The sequence below is a fragment of the Nymphaea colorata genome, chromosome 9, assembly GCF_008831285.2.
Source record: "Nymphaea colorata isolate Beijing-Zhang1983 chromosome 9, ASM883128v2, whole genome shotgun sequence".
Taxonomy (NCBI): domain Eukaryota; kingdom Viridiplantae; phylum Streptophyta; class Magnoliopsida; order Nymphaeales; family Nymphaeaceae; genus Nymphaea; species Nymphaea colorata.
Window position 1 is genome coordinate 22,434,853 of NC_045146.1, and position 21,239 is coordinate 22,456,091.

General features: G+C 40.2%; 3 protein-coding genes across 5 annotated transcripts; 2 read left to right on the top strand and 1 right to left on the bottom strand.

Moving 5' to 3' along the window:
• Positions 1–395: 395 nt before the first annotated feature.
• LOC116260790 (hydroxymethylglutaryl-CoA synthase-like) lies at positions 396–8,242 on the top strand. The gene is made up of 12 exons (XM_031639279.2): positions 396–861; positions 1,125–1,231; positions 2,251–2,383; positions 2,522–2,665; positions 3,367–3,525; positions 4,835–4,908; positions 5,007–5,082; positions 5,193–5,248; positions 6,827–6,914; positions 7,054–7,194; positions 7,277–7,426; positions 7,887–8,242. The coding sequence occupies exons 1-12, from the start codon at positions 790–792 to the stop codon at positions 8,106–8,108; spliced, it is 1,422 nt and encodes a 473-aa protein (XP_031495139.1). The 5' UTR covers positions 396–789; the 3' UTR covers positions 8,109–8,242.
• Positions 8,243–10,703: 2,461 nt separating this feature from the next.
• On the top strand, positions 10,704–14,116 carry LOC116261470 (peroxisome biogenesis protein 16). Of its 3 annotated transcripts, none has more exons than XM_031640241.2 (9): positions 10,704–11,146; positions 11,279–11,336; positions 11,454–11,667; positions 11,836–12,146; positions 12,283–12,548; positions 12,746–12,813; positions 12,892–12,953; positions 13,094–13,197; positions 13,590–14,116. In XM_031640241.2, the coding sequence occupies exons 1-8, from the start codon at positions 11,078–11,080 to the stop codon at positions 13,153–13,155; spliced, it is 1,110 nt and encodes a 369-aa protein (XP_031496101.1). In that variant the 5' UTR covers positions 10,704–11,077; the 3' UTR covers positions 13,156–13,197; positions 13,590–14,116. The 3 variants fall into 3 exon arrangements, with proteins under 3 accessions (XP_031496101.1, XP_031496102.1, XP_031496100.1); XM_031640242.2 differs by having other exon boundaries at positions 13,690–14,116; XM_031640240.2 differs by having other exon boundaries at positions 10,705–11,146; positions 13,094–14,116.
• A 3,825-nt stretch (positions 14,117–17,941) lies between these two features.
• LOC116260881 (transcription factor TCP19-like) lies at positions 17,942–19,282 on the bottom strand. Its single transcript, XM_031639403.2, has one exon. It carries the CDS (start codon positions 19,212–19,214, stop codon positions 18,186–18,188), a length of 1,029 nt encoding a protein of 342 aa, XP_031495263.1. The 5' UTR covers positions 19,215–19,282; the 3' UTR covers positions 17,942–18,185.
• Between the last annotated feature and the right edge of the window lie 1,957 nt (positions 19,283–21,239).

Genomic DNA, 21,239 nt, shown 5'->3' on the forward strand with positions numbered 1-21,239 from the left:
TTAAAATGCAAAAACATTTTATAAATATAAGGTAATGCTTAATGGTGCTCCTGTGATCTTAAGGAGGACGGATTTAGGATGGGAGATGCATCTCCGATCCAGGATCCAACTTAATTTGTTTTCTTCTTGCTTTTCTGGACTGAGTAGAGTTTGATGACGATCATGCAAATTTCCGGCTACGATCCAAGATCTCTAAGTTTCAGCAATATCTGAGACGGAAGCGGGTGGAAGCTCAGCCTTCCCAGAAACTGGGGGTCTCGAAAAGCTTGGATCCGAAAGAAGTCCGACCCGTCGAAGAGGTTGGCTTGGTCGGCTGGGTCGTAGGGAGAATTGCGTCAATTCAGCATTGCATACGGTAGGTGGCTGCCGGGAGATCGGCTGATTTAGCGCCCACCGCGATGCGCAAGCCACCGCTCTGGCTCTCTCGCTGCTGCGCATCTGCTAGAGAGAGAGCCAACTAGTAGGGGCGAGAGGCTTGAAACTGCTCTCTTTCTCTTTCTGCATTGGCGCCATTTGCATGTGGGGCGTGTAATGCCGTCCTCTCTTTCTCTCCCCCTTATTTTTCTGTTGTACATAAATAGTGGGTCTGCGACTTCTTAGGATCCTGCTTCATTTGTTGGGGGGGGGAGAGAGAGAGAAGAGCAAGAGAGAGGGAGGGAGGAGCTTTTTCTGTCTCTGTATCTAAAAGTTTTGTCAATTTTATCAAACTTCTGTTTTTGTGTTCGTGTTCTTCTCGTCAACTTGTTAATCTTGTACTTGGTGGTGGTGGTGTTCACGGTTTGGGGAGTGATGGAGTCGCAGAGGCAGAATGTGGGGATCCTGGCAATGGACATATACTTCCCTCCTACTTGCGTTCAACAGGCATACAGCTCCCTCCCTCCCTCTCTCTCTCTCTCTCTCTTGTTTTCCGATCTGCTTGTTGCATTTTCTGCATCTTTTGTTTTCGGGTGGTGAACAAAATTTCTTAACCGTGGGTTTTTCCCGTGGTTTCTTCTATGAGATCCAATGCTTGTGGGTCGTGGAATTTGTTCCTCTCTCTCTCTCTCTCTCTCTCTCTCTGTGTGTGTGTGTTTTTTCTTGATGTGTGGTGTGAAGAGAAATTTGAGCGGGTGGACGGCGTTCAGGAAGCGTTGGAGGCGTTCGATGGGGCGAGCAAAGGGAAGTACACAATTGGGCTGGGACAAGACTGCATGGCCTTCTGCACAGAGTTGGAGGACGTCATCTCTATGAGGTCCTCTCTCTCTCTCTCCCTCTCTCTCTCTGCGTGTGTGTGCGTGTTAATATTTTCATCTATCAAAGTAGGATATGTGGTTAAATTGAGTGCACGGGAAGAGAAGACATAATGGTTCATTAAATTCAATTTATCTAACAACTTTGCCTTGGCTTTGAAGGTTGAAATTGGTATGCATCGCCACCGAGAAGAGTAGCAACAAGGATGATAATGAATTGTAGTTGTCTTCATCTTTACTTTATTTGTACCAATTGTGTTGGTTCGTTTGAACTGGAACTAGCAAAACAGAGCTAGCCTGGTTTTGATGGTCCTCCACTTTCGAGCTATGTTATGCTTTTGGTGGTTCGAAACCGGTCGAATTTGATGGCTGTTGCCAACCGCGTGTCGCAGCGTGAAGTTGGTATTTCTCTAGGTGGTAGAATACATAACGTAGTTTATCCCTTTTTCTCTTTGAGAAATTCGCTTCGAATCTCCCCAAATGCAATTAATTAGCTGCATTCTGGTTATGATTTTTCATCTAAACAATTAAGAATACGCTGAGATCCGAGAAAAAAAATATGTGAAAAGGTAAATGGACGGTGCCTACAACTTGTAAGGTTTCGGTCTATGACTGGGTTGACATGGTCTTTCAATTGTCAAAATTTGAATTAATCAAGTTTAAGATCCAGGGTTTTATTTGGTTCGGAAAAAACAAAAAAAAAACTTATGTTTCACAGACTAGGATGCCACGGTCTAGGTTCCTTAGAAGAACAAATTAAAGCCATCAGTGTTACTGAACGGAATAAGCCACAAGTGAGTATGTTTGACGATATCCTTTACTAATCTTCAATGATTTTCACCACTTACGAAGCAAATTCGTGCAAATTGGGTTTGTAAAGCCAGATAAGCTGCAAGAAACTGATTTTCGTATTCTTTTATTAATTATAGATTTGACAGCCTGCATCACCTAATTCGTTTTATTGTTTTCTTCATACATCAGTTGTTGCATGTAGATTCAAAACTGACACAAACATTTTCAGCTTGACAGTTGTCACATCTCTTCTTCAGAAGTATGGAGTTGATCCGAAGCAGATTGGTCGTCTAGAAGTGGGCAGTGAAACCGTCATAGACAAGAGCAAGTCCATTAAGACCTGGCTTATGCACATATTTGAGGTTAGATCTCAATACCGTATGAAATGTCTGTATCTGTCTTCAATTAATTGTTTTCTTTTTATTTGATACAATGAAATGCATTCATATGTTTTTCGTGTTTGGAGGCAATGTACTTAATGTCAATATGAAATGGCTTAGGAATATGGCAACAGTGATATTGAAGGAGTTGACTCCACAAATGCATGTTATGGAGGGACTGCTGCTTTGTTCAATTGTGTAAACTGGGTGGAGAGTAGCTCATGGGATGGGCGCTATGGTCTCGTCGTCTGCACAGATAGTGCGGTATGAACTTTATCTAAGCATCACCTGTTCGGATGTTCCTGGTCATTGATATTGTTGGCAACCAAAACTACATAACGGGGTGCTTTCTTCTGATTTCCTTATCATATCCATAGTGTACAGGGTACTCTTTTGGTTTGGCATAAAGAAATTTCAATTAAATTGTGCATGACTTGTTTTAGTCAACATTCCAACTTATTTCCCGGCGTTAACCCCACGGCAACCTCTGGTTTATTTGCTGTCAACAAATATAACTGTTCGTCAATGTTCTCTAGTTAATACTATGTGTGTTACATGCTTTACAACTTTAGTTTGTAATTGACAGCCTCTAGCCCCATAAATAGAACATTTTGTTAAATAAATTTTTTTACAATTTATAGTTATTATACGCCATGCTAATATCCATTCCGCATCGGTGAACAGTGAGATGGTGAGGCGTTAGCTTTATTTAACGTGATTGTGCAGCTAGAGTTCCATCCATGAGTGATAAAAGGGGGTCTTCCTTTTGTATTCACTTGCGTGGTTTTCCATCAAATGCCTTGGTTGAGAACTTAGCATGAAAGCATTCAACTGTGCTTCTTCTGTTCATAAAAAATAGCCTGTTCACTCAGTTGCTGACTGTTGGGATTTGATTTATATGGAGGTATAACTTTTTTCCTCTTTTCATTGCTGTATGTACTTAAATGAGTAGTTCTGTTTGGTAGGTTTATGCTGAAGGACCTGCTAGACCAACTGGAGGGGCTGCTGCTATTGCAATGTTGATTGGGCCCAACGCACCTCTTGCTTTTGAAAGTAAACTCAGGGGAACTCATATGTCTCATGTTTATGACTTTTACAAGCCCAATCTTGCAAGTGAATACCCAGTAAGCTTCTCTGCTCTTCTATGTTTACAATTTTCATTTTGGTCCATGTCTTTTTCTGGTATTCTGATTTTTCAAATGCTTATCTGGTGAAAACATAGTCTGCCAACCAGAATGAAGTGGTTACTGAGATTTATGTTATACCAGAAACTGTTATATTTTATTCCTTTGTCATGCAATGAAAGTAACTTCCATAGATCTGTATATCATCATTTTGACTTCTCTCTTCTCAAGTACCACCTATTTATCCCTTCCTGCTCATGTGGAAGGCAAAGTGTGCTGATATTTCATGTTATTGCATCATCTTAATTAATTAGTCAGTTAATTAATTAATGAATTAATTGCTTAATTAATTATTGATATTAAGCCCATATTGCTTGTCCAATTTGAGCTTCACATTATTAGTTAGGTACTCTTGAGGATAATTTGGATGCTGTATTATATTTCAAGTACATTTAAAAAATGTCTTCTGTCAGCATCAGCAACTTTATTTAGCAATGCCTGAAGGCTGTGTCATTCACCTAACCTGAGTAAATGCAGATTTAATTAAGGTAAAGTGCATAATAAATTCTGGTAAATCTTGTGGGTATGATGCTCATAATATGCATTCGGCTCAGTGTCTCATCACTGTAACAGTAATTACCTAGATAAAGGAGATGATTATGTCTCTTGACAACCCAGTGGCTGAGATATCAATTTAAATATCCGTATTGTCTGAATGGAAGAATTTAATCACTAATGCTTTTGGGGAGCATTTTGTCATTTTCTTTCTTTAGAAAATTTTGGATCTGTAATCAATTTCAAATTCAGTAAACAAGATTTTCTTTATACTTTATAGCTTATAAGGGATATAGATTTTAAATATTTTTGTTCAACTAAGCATTTTCTACCCCTTTACTATTTCAGTATTTCTATAGGTTTTTTATAATCAATAAACTAAAAAGATACATTTTTTTGAGGATTAACTAGCTCACCGTTGCTATTAGGGACAACTAAGACTACTGTTTTGAAACTTCACTAGGTCAACAGTTATAAAAATTATGCACAGACTAAATTCGAGCTGACAAATTATGAGTTCATTTTCATTGAAACACATAGGATACTCCACTTTTCTCTGTACTACTGATTGTATATTTATTTTATAAATGATTTGTATCCATATTTATTTTGGCACCATCCTCCTCGCTTTGCTCACATGGGACTCTTATGCTCCCTGAGTTTGGTGTTCTACATGGAAGCTTCTACTCTACTTATCGTTTTCACTACCATATGATACTGTCAACAGGTGTAAATCTGAGTGCTTTTTGTGTAGGTTGTGGATGGAAAGCTTTCACAGACCTGTTACCTTATGGCACTTGACTCTTGTTACAAACGATTTTGTGCCAAGTAAGATCAGGACTTTCTTGCTTTTTTTGTTTCTTTCCTTTTAGTGGGTTTTTATTTTGCAGATTATTTTATCTCATTCCTGCTTGGTTCAATTTCAGATATGAGAAGTTGGAGGGAAAGCAGTTTTCTATTCTTGATGCAGATTATGTAGCCTTTCATTCTCCATACAATAAGGTGTCTTGTTAATTTCAATCTCCAGTAACATGGATTTCTTTTAACTGATCTATTTGTTAAAATTCTTTCAGTTCTAATTCTTCATTATTTGGTTTAAAATGATAATGCAGCTTGTGCAGAAAAGCTTTGCCAGGCTTCTATTCAATGACTTTTTGCGGGATGCCAGGTTTTCACCATATACCTGATTTTGTGATTACAATTATCCACCTACTGTCTGAATGGATGGCTGTCACGTGGATTTGAGGGGATAATTTTAAGCTACTGAATATGGAGATGACAATGAGCTAAGAATAAGGAAGCAGCTGAGAATTCTGTAACAAATATGCTGCATTGCTTTTTTTGTTTTTTTGTTCCTTTGTGTGGGATTTGGGGGTGCTTAAGCCACTTGAATAGAGTAGCACACTGTTCTTCATTTTTAGAATAAAATCTTAAACATCTGGTCTGATAATAGTATTTACTTATTTCCATTTGGGAAGTCTGGTGCAGAAACCGGAAGTGTGAAATTCAGGCATTTTGCAAACCTCTGTGGCCACTTATTTCTTCTGGACCTGTTCTTCTAAAACTTTTTATCTATTACAGAAGGACTAAACTGGAAGGATGAGCATATATGTCTGCCCTTTAGCTTTTTAACGTTCTGTCCTCAACTAGGATCAGGAGGCATAGGTGTTTAACCTTAGCACCTGATTCTTCCTTGATATGAAGTTCACAGAAACTGTGCTACCAATTTATGCCCATTTATGTGTCGCCTAAGTCATGCAGATCAGCTTGATTAAAGATGTTACCAATTTTATTCCTGGTGCCATAACTTAAACCTCAACCTTTTAGTCACTTTTAAATTAAACTTGTCCATCCTGCATCCCATGTCTGTTGGTTTGCATGGAAAACACGTTTTATTTCAAATTGGCATGTACTGGCACCAGTGGTGTTGGCATATCATCTAGCGCCATTGTGGTTGGGCAAGTTTTTAGTATGCCTTGAAGTGTTCTTTTAGGTCTTCAGCTTCTGTTAGTGTGGCTTGAAGTAAAGATACAGAACGCCATCTCTGATGGTCAAAGTCACATGGGCACTTTAGTAAAGTCCACATACCCATGTCACCATACCCATACCTAAAGTGGGTACTTGGACACACTTTGATACTTCTTAGCTCAAAGTTGATCCAATCTACCTAATTTTACTTGATGATTTAATTTTTTCTAACTCAGTTTTCACTTTTCAATCTATTTTTTAGAGTCATTGTTCATTAACAGATAATGTTTTTACTTATACCACTTGTTTATTTAAATTTTGTTTTTATTTGATCTTTTTGTGCTATTTTGCATATATATATATATATAACCTGATATGTCTCCATACCTACATTTTCTAAAGTTTCTGTCTTTTTGTGCTATTTTGCATATATGCATATATATATAACCTGCTATATTTCCGTACCTACATTTTCTAAAGTTTCCGTATCTACCTGCACCTCCGTACCCATACCCATGTGACTTAAATGATGGTCGTTTATAAATTGCTGTATCTCACTGTTGTTGTGGGGGCACCTTTGAAGGCCTTTGTCCAAATCCAACAGACACTTCATGCCTCTTAGTTGGGATAGCTTTTTTAACTGAAATCTGCTAGTGCATTGTTACATATTTAAAATGAGCTTCCCTATATTTTCTTTCCATATTCCTGGAAACAACTATAGTATGTATTTTTTGGTATCTGTGTTACTAAGCATGCTTGTAAATTTTTTCTTTTGTAGTTCTGTCGAGGAGAATGCTAAAGAGAAGTTTGCACCATTTGCAAGCCTGTCTAGTGATGAAAGTTATCAGAACCGGGATCTTGAAAAGGTCTAATGCAGCTCTTTGGATTTAGTGTTATGGCTTGGATCAATTTTGAAATTATCCTTATGCCTGGGTGTTCTACGAACTTGAAAATTTGATTTCTTGTCATTCCTACTAGCTTACAGTTATCATGGAATTTACTTAGGTATCTCAACAACTGGCCAAACAGCTATACGACATAAAAATACAGCCATCAACTTTGTTGCCAAAGCAAGTCGGCAACATGTACACTGCATCAATTTATGCAGCATTTGCGTCCATTATTTATAACAAGCATAAATCGTTGGTAATGCCTTATTGTCAGGTTTCTAGTTTGTTGTAGCATATCCAGCATATTCTTGGGTTAACACTTAACATGATATCCACAGGATGGTCAAAGAATATTAATGTTCTCCTATGGAAGCGGTTTGGCTTCAAGTTTGTTCTCCTTGAAACTACACATGGGTGAACATCCATTCAGCCTGTCAAATATTGCTGACGTGCTAAATATCTCAGAAAAGCTGGAGTCGAGACATGTGGTATGTCGATAATTTTTTGATATATGTCCAAGAAATTAACTGCTGCTTTTGTTTCATATTGAAAAAGTCTAGTACATATCAAGTATATCTTAGGAGGAAAATAGGCATGGGTGTCTTGGATAAGCGATCTTAGGTAGAAAAATTGTTGTTATTTCGTTTCTTCCTTTCTCATCTCAAACGTTTATTGCCATAACCCTGTTGCTGTTTCTTTTCAAGTTTCTTCGACCTTTCATATTACTATTTCCCTTAATTTTGGAGCAACCACACAATTTCTTGCAGCACCTTTTCTTTTATTTCTGATGGTTTTCATCTCATTTTGCCTATTTCGAGTTCCATCGTTCTCCTGACTTCGTTAGGTCAGTCCTGTTACAACAGGGTTGCCATTGTTTTTATCCTTCAAAATTTGGCATTGCTATTGACATTTTCAATATAGTGATTGAATATATACATTATTTTTCAGTTTTCACCGGAGAAATTTGTCGAAAATATGGTCCTGATGGAACACCGTTATGGAGCTAAAGGATTCGTGACATCCAAGGACAGGAGCTTGCTTAGTAATGGAACATTCTACCTTACGGAGGTTGATTCCATGTACCGGAGGTTTTATGCCAAGAAATCAGGAAGTGAAGATGCGGGCGAAACAGATGTCAGCTGTGAAAATGGCAAACTTAATGCTCATTGATCTTACATGATGAGCACAGTCAGCCGCAGGAAATTAGTATTTTACCGCTTAGGATGTAGTGCAGAAGGTGTTAGATTGTGATCATCATCTGTTTGAACATGGTGAATTGTGCTAATTAATTTATTTTGCTGCAAGTCATCTATCTATCTTTGTCTTTTTCATGTGCTTCACTACATATATATATATAATATAGCTTACATCGTTAGGATTTGACAAAGCGGCAAAGCCTACCTCTTTGAGGTTCCTTTCTTCCATACCAGTCCTTGAACCCTGGACGTTGTAATGTACCATCATTTGGTACCACCACAACGCCAGGCACAACTGATACGAAGCTTACCTCTTATTTTTAAGATTCACTGATAAACTGCCGGGTGCCCTTTCCTAACTCCCTGATCGTGTAAGCGTCTCAAATTTAAGTAGGGTTTTCTTTGTGTCGCTCGATTTATTGACGCTACCCCCTTCTTGGCCTTTTGAGCGGGCTGGGTTTGTGGAGAATCCTATCAAATTATGCCCAAGTGGTGTCTGTCGAACTCTTTTATTCCTTCAACTCAAAGGGTCTTCAGTGCTAACACCACAGCAAGGGATGTGATCTCGACTTTTGGTAATAATAACAAGTTATCGTTTTATGAATCTACTCAAAAGAACAAAATAAAGTTATTGTTTTATGAATCTACTCAAAAAAACAAAATAAGGTAGATTCACGAGATAAATATGGCAGTATTTCATAATCTGTCACAATTTTTTGAAGTAAATTCATGAAACAGTAACAACATATTACTTTTGCTAAACGGCCCCTAAGCGTTCTTGCAGTTGATCAGAGGCGAAGCTGGAGCTCATAAAGACCACAAGATTATGAGCTCCAGGTTGGGCTCTGATCAACCACTACCTAACATGAATTGAATTTGAGATATCTGGGTTCCAAGCAGTACCCTAAGACCAACAAATTTAAGACAATAGAACAAAATCTCAAACAGTACGTTACATTATTTCTAAGTTGGGCAACAGGATTTGGAACTCTAATTATTTTGTTCTTAGATGTGGAATGGTAGGTTTGTGTGAACTCTTTCATTATCTACCCACAGCCACCAAGGTCACCCAATTAGTAGCATTGCATGTAGCAAGATAGCACTTTCTAAATTAAAAGCACGCAGAGCTCTTTAGGTGTGGGTTCTAAAAAGGCTCGGGTATTACTAGCCCTACCTTGGTTTACTCTATCCGTAGGGAAGTGCGATGTCCAAGACATTTCTTTCATAAAAAAGTCGCCATAAAAAACATATATAACATGCACAGTCGTTATCGATTAGCTTCTACAAGCTGAATCTTTTATATATATATATATATATATATATATATATATATATATATATATTATCAGCCTTAATAAAACATGAGTTGGGTCGTACCTAAGCGGCTTAGTATAGATGGTTGGATAGTTGTGTAAGTGGGAGCCCCATCGGCAGTTTGATTCTACGTGTGCTGAGCTCTTAAACTGCAAACAATGGTAATGAGACACTTAAGTTGACGGGTATACCATAGGTCTATCTAGATTCAAAAGCAGCTTTGGACCCTCGTGACAAAGGGAAAAAGAAGATTGCACCCTTCGCCTCATGGTGGGTTTCCACCATAATGCTTGGATTTGATCGCCGTCTTTGCACCTATCAAACTTGTCCAGCCTCTTCAGGTCTTCTCCCATTACACCTCGGCTGTTCTTTGAAAAACATGACAATCTCACTTCCACAGATAGATTATCCTTGCTGTACAAATCAAGGAACAATGGTAAAATACCAATTTTGTATCCAACGTTTCTCACCAGCTATATAAACTTTTATTTCTAAAATTGAAAGAGAAAAGTAGGAAGCAAAGGAAAGAAGGAACCCTCCCCTTCTCATCAGAGATTTTTAGGTGTGATACAATTCCAAGTGAAAGCATGCTCTATGGTTTACCTTCCTAGTAAAATTTATGTTAAACATGCCCTTGAAATTGTGGATTGCTCTTGTTTACAGCAACTAAAAACTTAAACACACTCCTCATTAGAGAACTTTCTTTTGGCATACCTGGTTGGATTTTTGGACAAAATCCGCCGTGCACCTTTGATCCGTTGAGAAAAAAAAAGGGTATAAGAATCAATGAAAATAATTAAGTTTTAAAAATATTTTAAAAACAAGTAAGAATAACACGTGATGTGACTCTTGAATTGGCTACTAAATCAAAATTATCAAATTGATTTACATTGATTCGATTCAATTCAGGCACATTCTAATAACTTTGAAATACCAACCGAAGTAAAGAGGAGCAGGTGATGTAATTTCACACACAAACATGCAATAACCGAACAACATACCAAACCAAAGTTATGGAAAAGTAGGACGAATCTAAGCACCAATGCCAAATTGGCAATCGAAGAATCAAACAGCGAATAACATCATAAATTATCGATCATCTACGAGACTACGATAAGAAAGACTTCATAGAAAAAATTGCAGAAGGAAAAAAGAAAAAGAAAACAAAAAACCCTACGAGCAGACTGCCGCCGTAAGATCTAAAATGCTAAACAAATCCAAGCAATAATTGGGGAATTCTAAGATGTAACTGGCTCGGATATTTTTTCGGGTCAGGCCCCTCTATCTCAGGTGAAACCTCCATTGGGACCGCCTCAGCCCCCCCCCTCTCTCTCTCTCTCTCGATTTCGTTGGTGGGCATGTGTCTGAAGGTGTGATTCTTCGGTTACAGTTTCTTCTCTTTAGCTCCGCTTCGTCCCAGTTTCACCCTGATACCCCCATGGGCTTTTGGCTTTAGGAATCTTTAAAATAGCGTAAGCTATTTGTTGTGTCACTTAGAATTGATTCCCATGTACTTTTGCTAGAGTTGATGGTGAAAAGCAAGAAAACTCTCCCTCTCCCTTCCTCTCTCTAAACGAATGGTTGAGCTTTTCATCTTGGGGGTTGCATTTGGCTTTGATAATTGATGCAATGGAAGCCTACAGGAGATGGGTTTGGAAGAATAGGGAATTCGTCCATTCCTTAGAAACCTTCGTCAACGTGAGTTCCCGTATTCACCCCCCTCAGCACTTCCTTTACTTTTTGTTTGTGCTCCCTATATGGTGGCTGTTTTTGACGATTGGAGGTTTTTCCTTTTGACCGGTTTTTCATGTTGTACTGATTCTTATGCAGGGATTGACTTGGCTTCTTCCTGAACGATTTTCGGATTCTGAGATCGCTCCAGAAGCAGGTTTTGTAGAGTTTTGGTAAATTTTTAATGAGGATATGGTCTTCATCATCAAATTCACTTTCCCATTTTTTGGTTTGGCTATTTTGTTGAATGATTTTTTTTTTTTTGGTTGTGTAGTGACATCCATTTTGGGGATAGTCGCTGGTATCAATCAGCATATTATAGAAAAGTCGGCAGCTCAGATTCAATTTGGTGTTCAGGATCATGGATTCCCTTGGTCTTTATGCTTATCTGCTGTCAAAGAGTTGGAGACACTGGTTGAAGTTGTAGCTCAACACTTCTATGGAGATGATAAAAAGTGGAACTCAATTGCTCTCACAGAAGCTATAAAGTGTGCACCTTTATGTTCCCTTTTTGAATTTTATGAATGCATTGAGTATTTTGTGTTCTTTTCAATTACGATAGAAACAAAAATGTGCCTTTAAAAATCTCCTTGAAAGAGGCATGTAAAATAGAGAAGAAAGGTTTCTGTTCTAAACGTTAGGTATGTGCTCTGTAGGGCTATGATCCGTTTGATCATGATGCGTGAAAGTGGCTACAAGATGCTTTTGAACGGAGGGGTGACGTTGAACATTGGAGATGCTTTGGATGTTTCACAGCCTTCCGTTAGGAATCCTTCTATGCAGTCTGTTACAGGCAAACCTGGTACACATTATGGCCCTGGTCACTTCTATGATTTCAGAGACGGTGGTCCTCATAGTCTAGAAGGTAGGGCCATGGTTGCACTGAGTAGATTTGGGGAGAACGCGAAGATGAATTACCAACCAACGTGGTTGAGCAGATCTCAGAGCCGTGACTTTGAACAATCTGGTAAGTTAGCCCTAACAATACATTCTTACCCGAAGGCTTAGTATTTCCCCCTTGAAATCGTTTTGGAAACTTATAGCATTGATGATGTAGTTTAAGCACTGTCTTGGCTGATTATAGCTGCTTCTATTTGTTCAAGATGCACAACAGGAGAAGCCAACACTTGCATCAGTATTTTCTGAGAAGGGTCTAGTTGGTGCTGCATTTGTGTTTGGAGAAGTGCTTTACATAATGAGACCAGTCATCTATGTTCTATTTATCAGAAAATATGGACTTCGGTCCTGGATACCATGGTTTTCGTCCCTTTCAATTGACATTTTGGCTATGAGCCTGCTTTCTTTCACATCAAATCTGTCCCGGAAAGGCAAAAACTCACTTCTACTTTCTGCTGTTGAGAAAGATGAGGTCAGTAATCATCAAGTTATAGTTCCTACATGGCATCATTTTGCTCATGAATCAGTTCTTTTAAACGAGAAACTGTCAAACTGAAGTAGAAGATAAGAGCTGTTGGTTATCATCCATCCTGTTGTACGCAAGCACTGCTTCTGTTAGCATCCTCTGTTTCATTAAACCTAACTTTGTCCTCTTGAACCACAATGCAGTTAAAAAGAAGAAAACTTTTATGGGCATTTTACATCTTGAGAGATCCTTTTTTCAGCAAATATACTAGGTAAACTGCCTCTTTTTGCCATGGTTCTTTTACGTAGTGTGTCTTTGTGTGCTTATAATATTGACTCTGGTCTTTCAGGCACCATCTTGAGAATTCTGAGAAAATATTGAACCCCATACCTTTTGTAGGGTTTTTTACAGGTATACTTTTTTACGTCATTTACTTATGCAGTCCCCCATATCTTGTGCCGCTATCCTAAGAGCTGTTGAACTTAATGGAAGACATTTGAGTTTCTTTAGTGCAGGTTCATGTTAATGTTTTCTTTATATTGTGCATGCAGCGAAACTTGTTGAACTGATTATTGGTGCCCAAACACGGTATACGTACACATCGGCATCATGACCCAAAAGTATTTCAATTGGAGTTCTATGTTTAGATCCTCAGGTAGGTATTATATTGTGGAATGCAATCCTAGTCTGTAAAACATTCAATCCCTTTGGTTCAATCCATTTATCCTTCTAAGTAAGCACATTGTAACTCATTCATCGCAATTGAGGAATATTTCTTTGATTATATACTTTTAAAATTAGTTTGCTGTGGTATATTTTGTGCGCTTATGCCCAATGCTAGGTCAAAAGGGCTTATTCTTTACGTCTGTGGCTTCTTTTGTTGGACATATTTCCAACAATTTTGGCAGGCTTTAGGGCCTGGGCTTTTGCATTTCTCACGAAAGGAACTATTAGCATGGATTAATGACTGATTTTGCAAATCATCTAGGAAATTTAACTTTTATTCTCCTGAACCTAACCTTTATTTTTTCATTTTGTCTTCTTAAGAAAACTTCCTTTCCATATCTCTGCTTGATGAGATAGGCTGCTCTACTATTGGAAGTTACTGCAATAATGGCATTGAAAGAACTTATAGTGAAATCTACAGGCAGAATGCAGATACAAAAGCGAACCTTTTGTTCAAAATTATTGCCTGCTGAACTTTTTCAAATTATAAGAAGTTCCATCTGGCTGCTGTGGCTTCTTATTTTGTATGTTGTTGGAACACAATGGAGGAAAGATCTGTGATGCAAGCATCATCGAGTGAAGTTCTTGTATAACTGAAAGAGTTTCTTATTCAACCATTTTGGTCACAAAGCTTGTACTTGTGAACGAAGAATGATGCTGGGGGACAGAAATTTCGTGGACTTTTAAAAATGGTGTTCAGGTGAAGAAAATGTTGGTTTGTTCTTATCTTAATATCCTGGCAAATAGCAACAGATTATGAAGCAAAGGTGGCAATTAACAGTAAGAATGTTGCCTTGTATGAAAATCTTTACATCCTATGTTATACCAAATGATTAAAAATTAGTTTATACATGGATTCAGGTATGGTTTTTTTTTATATAGTGCTGCAACCATTTTGAGTATGAACACAATGATGGATTTGTCTTGGGCTATGTCACATGGGTACAGATACGGGCATGGATACGTGCTGGTGCAGACAGTGTGAAATATTTTTAGGAAAACTTGGGTGCAGGAGCACCACATATATATACATACACATATATATAGCAAGAGAGAGACAGAGAGCAACGATAAAACACACAAATTGATTGTTTATATTCATGTTACTATACAAAAATAAGAAAAATATACTAAAAAGTTACAAAAAATGAGTCACCTATGTCCAAGCCGTATCCATCATATCTAGCTGTGATGACACAGGTACAGTGCTCTTCCATGCGTGTCCATGTGACGGACGTCTTGGGTTTTATAGATGGGTTATTCCATTTATTGCGAAGATTTCACCTAATCAACAGAATCAATGACGTTTTTCTATTAGTTTACCTATGAGCAGATTTTGTATGTTCACCTACCTTTTGTCCAAGATTGTCCTTGTTTGCCAATTGCACAAGTTCTAGGTTGCCAGCTTCATGATTCATTGATATGTATATCCATCGTAACTTATATCTTCAAGCACATTTACTGTACATTTGACTATATGTGTGCCATTGCTTGTCTCTTCATCATTACAACCTTCGTTCCATCTGCCTGGGCTGCTCCACATTCTACCGTATGTTGATCTCAATTCGCAGCACCTTGCAGAAGCTGCATATCTGCAGATATGGTAGCATGTCAGTCGTGTCAGTCTTCCTCTTTCTACATCTAACCTGGGTACTGGCATATGTAGGATTCTCTTTGAAGCCTCCCTTGGCTTTTTGGTAAATGGAGATTGGAAATGGAAGTCTTGCTATTTTTAATGTGAAAGGTCTGAAATAACAGCCTACATCTATGGCTGCAACTGAAACTGATACTCAATTACCCATCAATGCTTAAGAATATGTGCGGCTTATCGATCACGCTGGACTTCCATTAAAGAAACTTGGTTCAACCATTTCTTTACAAGTTCGTCAATGTGCATTAGTTCACTGGCCTGTAGCTGGTCATCTTTTGTGGTGTCACGGCCCTGTAGCTGGTCTCTTTTGTGGTATGACGATGAACTTTTCATACCGTTATAACTTTGATTAGTTCTTTCCTTGATGAACAAAGGAAAGTGTTTTCTGTGAACCCAGCAGACATAGTGCAGGTGTTTGTCAATGAAGACATTCAAGTCTAGCAGCACTCTTATGATTAACCTTGTAGGATAATGTAATGAACGCTGAATATTGAACTTATGATGTCTTAACTTTTGGCACTCTTAGGGGGCTTACCATACAGGTGTATGAAACTGAACCTTTGGGCTGATCTTTGCTTCTTGAGTTGCAAGGAGCCTTGTGCTGTTACACGTCCACGAGTGCTGAAGAATACTTCCAACGATGGAATGTATGAGGATGCTACGGTTATCTGCTTTTCTTTTTCCCCCATCCTTTAGTGATTTGTTTGTCTCAATCTTGCCTACTTTTTTAAACCTCTCAAAAGTGTGTGCTGTGCCTTGAGCTGCCATATATGATCTCATTTAATGATGAGTGATATCCTGGATACTCTTAAACAATCATGCGGTCTCCTCATCATCTACTACACTACGTGGCATTGCATCATTGCTTTCCTGATAATCAGCAGCAGTTTCATGATCTATTGGCACATATATGTGCCAAAGATCAGACACTGTCTCGGGGCCACATGCTTTTGGCCCTTTCGTTTTTCTTCCATTCGCGGAACAGTTTCTGGTTGGTCCTTTTTCTTACTAATTCCAATTTGAACCCTACAAGAACACTGTATACAATGATGAAAATGTATGAGAACAACAGTCAATGCTTAAAGAAATTGTTCTCTGAAGTAGATCATATACCAAATGGAATTGCAGTGCTACCTAGATTAGCTGTTTCCATTTATATTTTGTTTGTGACTTCCTTAATTGGTGCTTACTAACATGACACCATGGTTTACATTAAGCGGTCTGAGGTTCTAGGAGACAAGTTGACATTAAGAGGTTCGCACTGGAGAGAGCATTAGGCATGAAACACAAAAACGAGTCGTGGATGTTAATACGCCACCAAAGGAAGGCGTCATGGTTCTAATAGTGCCGCCTGTCCATTCAGCTACGTCATTCAAGCCTGCTTAATCTGGAGAGGTTAATCCTACACCACCTAGAGACGTTGTCTTGTTTGAATGAATGCTTTTATAGTAGCAAAACATCTTGGTGTTATATCATACATCTCGTGCATACCTTTGATTTAATCTTCAAGTGCAAAAGGTAAAGTAAGCCATGTTAATCACATCCTCAAAGTTGAATATAGCACTTGGTGACAAGTCTATCGTGCAAACATGAGCATGTTCCACCTTATGATAGTTGTACGAAACCGCCATATACAAATAAATATTTTAAAGGACATGTTCTTCGAGCAGAAAAGTCATTCGTCTGCGGTGCATTTAAACTGCGAGGCCATTATTATGTACTCTCTGGAAAGTGTTGGAGTGTGGAGGCCGATCTCAATTTAATTGACTTTCCCCTTATTGGGTGTCAAAATTTTGTGGGTGAGTGATGTTACTATAATTTTCTGCTTTCATGGTGGTGTTCCAAATTGTTGTTTCATTAGAAGGCCAACATATCTTGTAACTGTTCTAGTTCGAAATAGTTGGAACTCAATGTGGTTGTGAGTGTAGGAAGACATTGGTATTTCTAAACCTGGAAATCTTGGTGTTCCTGTGTATTCGTTTTCATTTTTTTTTTCTTGATATTGATACAGCGAAAAAATTGGATCTTGATAGAATGTTGTTTGATCGACGGAATCACTTGTTATTTATTATTTCTTTTGATGGGCAAAGTTATTGTTTGTTCAAGAGATGATGTTAGAAGTTTATGCCAAGTGATAGCTTCAACCTGAAGGTCTCAAGACTCAACCCATACCGACTCCCAAATTCTCTCCTGGAAGCAGCAAGAAAGATTGTTGCTACACGTGCCATTCGAAAGCCTGCTTTTTGAATTCTCTTTCGTCTCTCGTCACTTCAAATGGTTCCTTCTTCAACCCCAGGATGTGATGAGTCCTTAAAAGTTAATATATATTCCATTGTATTACCAGATGTTGTGAGATAGTTAAAAACAAAAAGTTTTGTCAATAAAAAATAATCATATCACACAAAACCGGGATGACATATCAAAGGCTCTTTCGGGGACAGTTCGGACATTTTGCCAATATTAAAGAGCCCGTGTGCTATGGTCAATTACTTTTTGAATAAAAATAATAATAATAATACGGCAACTTAAGTTTCTTTGGGACTAAATACGAGCAGGTGGGCCCACGTGTGCAGAGAGGGAGCGGGCCCCACGGTAGCTGCTGGAAGAGCAGGGGGGAGAGAGAGAGAGAGAGAGCGAACCACGAGGCGCTCTGGTGGGGACGGGGGTGAGCTGGCACATTGTGGGGAAGAGAGCGACGCGGGGCCCAGCGGGAGCACCTAACCCGAGCAATCACATGACCTCTGGTGGTGGTCCACCCAGCACGGTCCACGGAGCCCAATGGACCCCACAGCAAAAAAAAAAAAACACACACACACACACACAAAGGAAGCGGGGCCCGCACCTCCCTTTTGACCACCGCGAAGCCCAAGGCCCCACCACTCCCTCCAACCAATGAAATGTGGGAGTTTTTCTTTCCAACCATTCCTACGCTGACACGTGCCTCCACTTTTGGCTCCACCTACGGGTCCCGCCCCACGCTCGGGGACGGGGAGGTCTGAAAGCCGCAACTGCCCCCTCACGTTGCTCAATATTACAGAGGAACCATCGGTATGATTGACATGCATAAGGAGAAAAGAAAGGGGGAAAAACCCCAAAAAAAAGAAAATGAAAGTGGCTTTGGGATGAATCAAGTCAGTAAGACTCAGCTATTTGATTCGAGATACTCTTTTTATCCTTTTTCTTTCTCGCCCCCCCCCTCCTTTTTTTTTACATGAAATGGAAAATTAGAGAACATACCAAGAAAGAGACGAAGAAGGAAGAAAAATCTATTTTTTGAGGGTAATTCGGGAATGATCGCGGTTACCGCTGCGGTGGTCCTCCTCCTCGCCCATGAATTGGTGGAGCTCAGCCGGCTTGACGTCCCCGCCGGAATCTTCCGTGGCTTCGACGGAGGCCGCCGGAGGAGGCTGTGCGGTTGAAGACCCGGCGGCCGAGGAGAGGTCGAGGTGGGGCATGAGGACGCCGTTGGTGGCGGACAGGAGGGCGGAGATGGGGCGGGCGGCAACGTTGACGAGCGAGGGGATGGGTGGGGCCGGGAACGTCCACACATGCTGGCCGGGAGGTACGGCGGAGGGTTGCGGGTGGCCGCCGACGGGGACCATCCAGATGGCTCCCCCCATCCCCATGGCGGCGTTGGGCAGCACCCTCTCCCCGCCGACCGCCCACATGGGCCCGCAGATGCTGTGCGACATCATCGAGGAGCAGAACGGGAGGACGGCCGGAGGTCGTTCGCCGTCGGTGGCGGCTGAAGTGCTGGTCTCGGAGCCCGCAGCGGTGGTGTTGAGCTTCCGCCGTCCCTTCTTGGAGTCGGATGACGCGGAGGAGGTGGAGCGAGCGGGGGCCGTGGAGGAAGAGGAGGGGTGGTCGGTGGGAATCTTGAGGATGCCGTCGACCGAAACGGCGATGGCCGGAACTGTTCCCGTGCCGGTGGCGGCGATGATGGACGGCTCGGCGTGCTCGAGCAGCCACCGGATCGTCTCGCCGTCGGATTTGTGGCCCAACTCCCTCGTCAGCTGAAAGATCCTAGCGGCACACGTGGCCGGCATGCGGATCCGACGGCCTCTTCCCTCCACCTTGGTGTGTCTGTCCCTGTTGGAGCCCCGCGACCTCTTCACTGGCGCCAGGGCCGTCGTCCTGTTCCGCCCTTCGCCTTCTTCCTCCCCCTCACCACTCCTCTCCACCAACGAGTCAGGCTCCGGCTTCGGGAAAACCAGGTGGGGAGCCGTTATGCTGGTGCCTCCTCCTCCTTCCCCCTTGTCTTCGTCTTCCTCTACCTCCCGCTTCCGTATCTCCATGCCAGAGAGAGAGAGAGAGAGATGGATGTGCTCCTTTCTACACAGAGAGAGATGGATATGCTTCTTCCTGTCCTACACTTTTTACCTGTCACCCGTGCCTATATGGCTTTGTAGAGAGGGAGGTGGGTTCGTTAGTAGTTTCTCTCTCTACAGATGGAGTATAAAAATGGAGGGGTTGGGGGGGCCGAGGGGGGTGGGGGGAGGATATCTAGGTATTGACTAAACGCGTCCATCTGTCTCCACCCGCCCCTCTCTCTTTGCTTTTAAATATTAACATCATCGTCGCCCACCTTTCCCCTTCTCTCCTTCATCTCCTTCTTCTTCGTCGTTAAACAAGGGACATGCTTGTGCTTCTGCTTCTGCTTTCTGCATCTACATCTCCACTTTTATTATGTGAATCAGATGACCTTGTTTTAAAACTTGAAATACGTGACAAGAAAGACGAGTGAACAACCAATTCATATGTTTAAAAGGGGATGATGGAACGGCTGCATGTCAGGAGAGCGTATTACGATATAGATCTTGCCTGGACCTACCCATCGGCATGTTCTCCATGTTTGCCTAAAGTGCGGGGAGCTGACCCACCTTCGTTGCACTTAGGTCGGTTGCGACTCTACTTTCGCTGCCAATCACGGTTCAAAATTAATAAGCAATCCAAAGTAAGCTTCATGTGTGTCGGCAGCAACGAAGTATGACAATACGATCTTTTTTGTCCAAAGTAACCATCGGCCATGTGATTCACACGACTGATCACTCATAAGAATCAACAACTTATAGCCATTTTGCTCAAATATGACGCATATATGTGACTTCAAGAAAAAAAAAACAAAAGTTCAACATTTACCATCTTTGCTCAATTGCGATGCCTATGTATGCTTCCAATATAAATATTTGAAAATCAGCAGCTATTCACTAAATTTTTATATGTATTTTTCTAGTTGTAAAGTCTTTTTTTTTTTAATTAAAAACAGAGCACAGTTCATGCCATAATTTATGAAAAACATTTCAAACTTAAGCTCATTCCCGTCATCATATTGCGAGAGTTTGAACATATTGAAACAACTCAAACAATTCGGTTTTATCTCTTTTCATTAAATTAGATGCTCAGCTTTAGACATTGATGCGAGAGAGAGAGAGAGAGGATTGAAGTTATAAAAAGAAAGTTTTGCAATCTAACTTTATTATTATTATATATAGCTGATTTTCATCTTTATATTTGTCAGTTTTCAAAATTTACAAAGATATGAGCACTGCACGTTAGCTACCAGCTCATCGTCTGTCAAACGAAAAGTTTCGATCGCCTTTACAAATTCAGTATTTTACAGCATCCTTCAATGTGAACGGTGACCGCACAACAACCAAGCAAGAGTAGAAAACGGCCCTCCCTTAACAAATGGAAACCAATTGACGCCAATATCTAGAAATAATATCAGACTTTGTTCTCCATCAAGAAATTTCGTATTTGACAACTTAAAATAGAAGTTCATGTTTTCACCTTCTCTTTAACAACTCAATCAATTGGAACGAGGAATGTTCATTGTGTGCTTGCAACAGACGACATACCGTCAACTTGGTGACATACAAGTCATGATCAAGAGTTTGAATATCTCATTGCCTACTACTTGCTCCCTTTTTCTTTTGAACAATTGAGTTGGATTTACGATTGGTACTTTGTAGATCCAAACCCGTATATATCCTCACTCAATTAGGCATTTAAATGTCCCTTGATAGAGAACCATTTGCATGATCCCTAGACAAAAGGTTGCCTAACTTCTGCTGCAGTTGAAGAGAGGACGCTATGATTTCCACCCTTTTTACTTGTTTTAGATCTTTAGAAATCTTCTCTTTTCACCGAAACCCATTTGCAAAATAAATAGATGAAAACAAGAAATCTAGGTGTTTGTAACGAAAATATATCGATGGCTTTAGCTAGGGAAAAAATGTCATTTCCCAATGAAACAGAATAACCAATATAATAAGGGTCCAAATTCCTCTTGTCCTCACAGTCATGGGCTGCATCAAGAT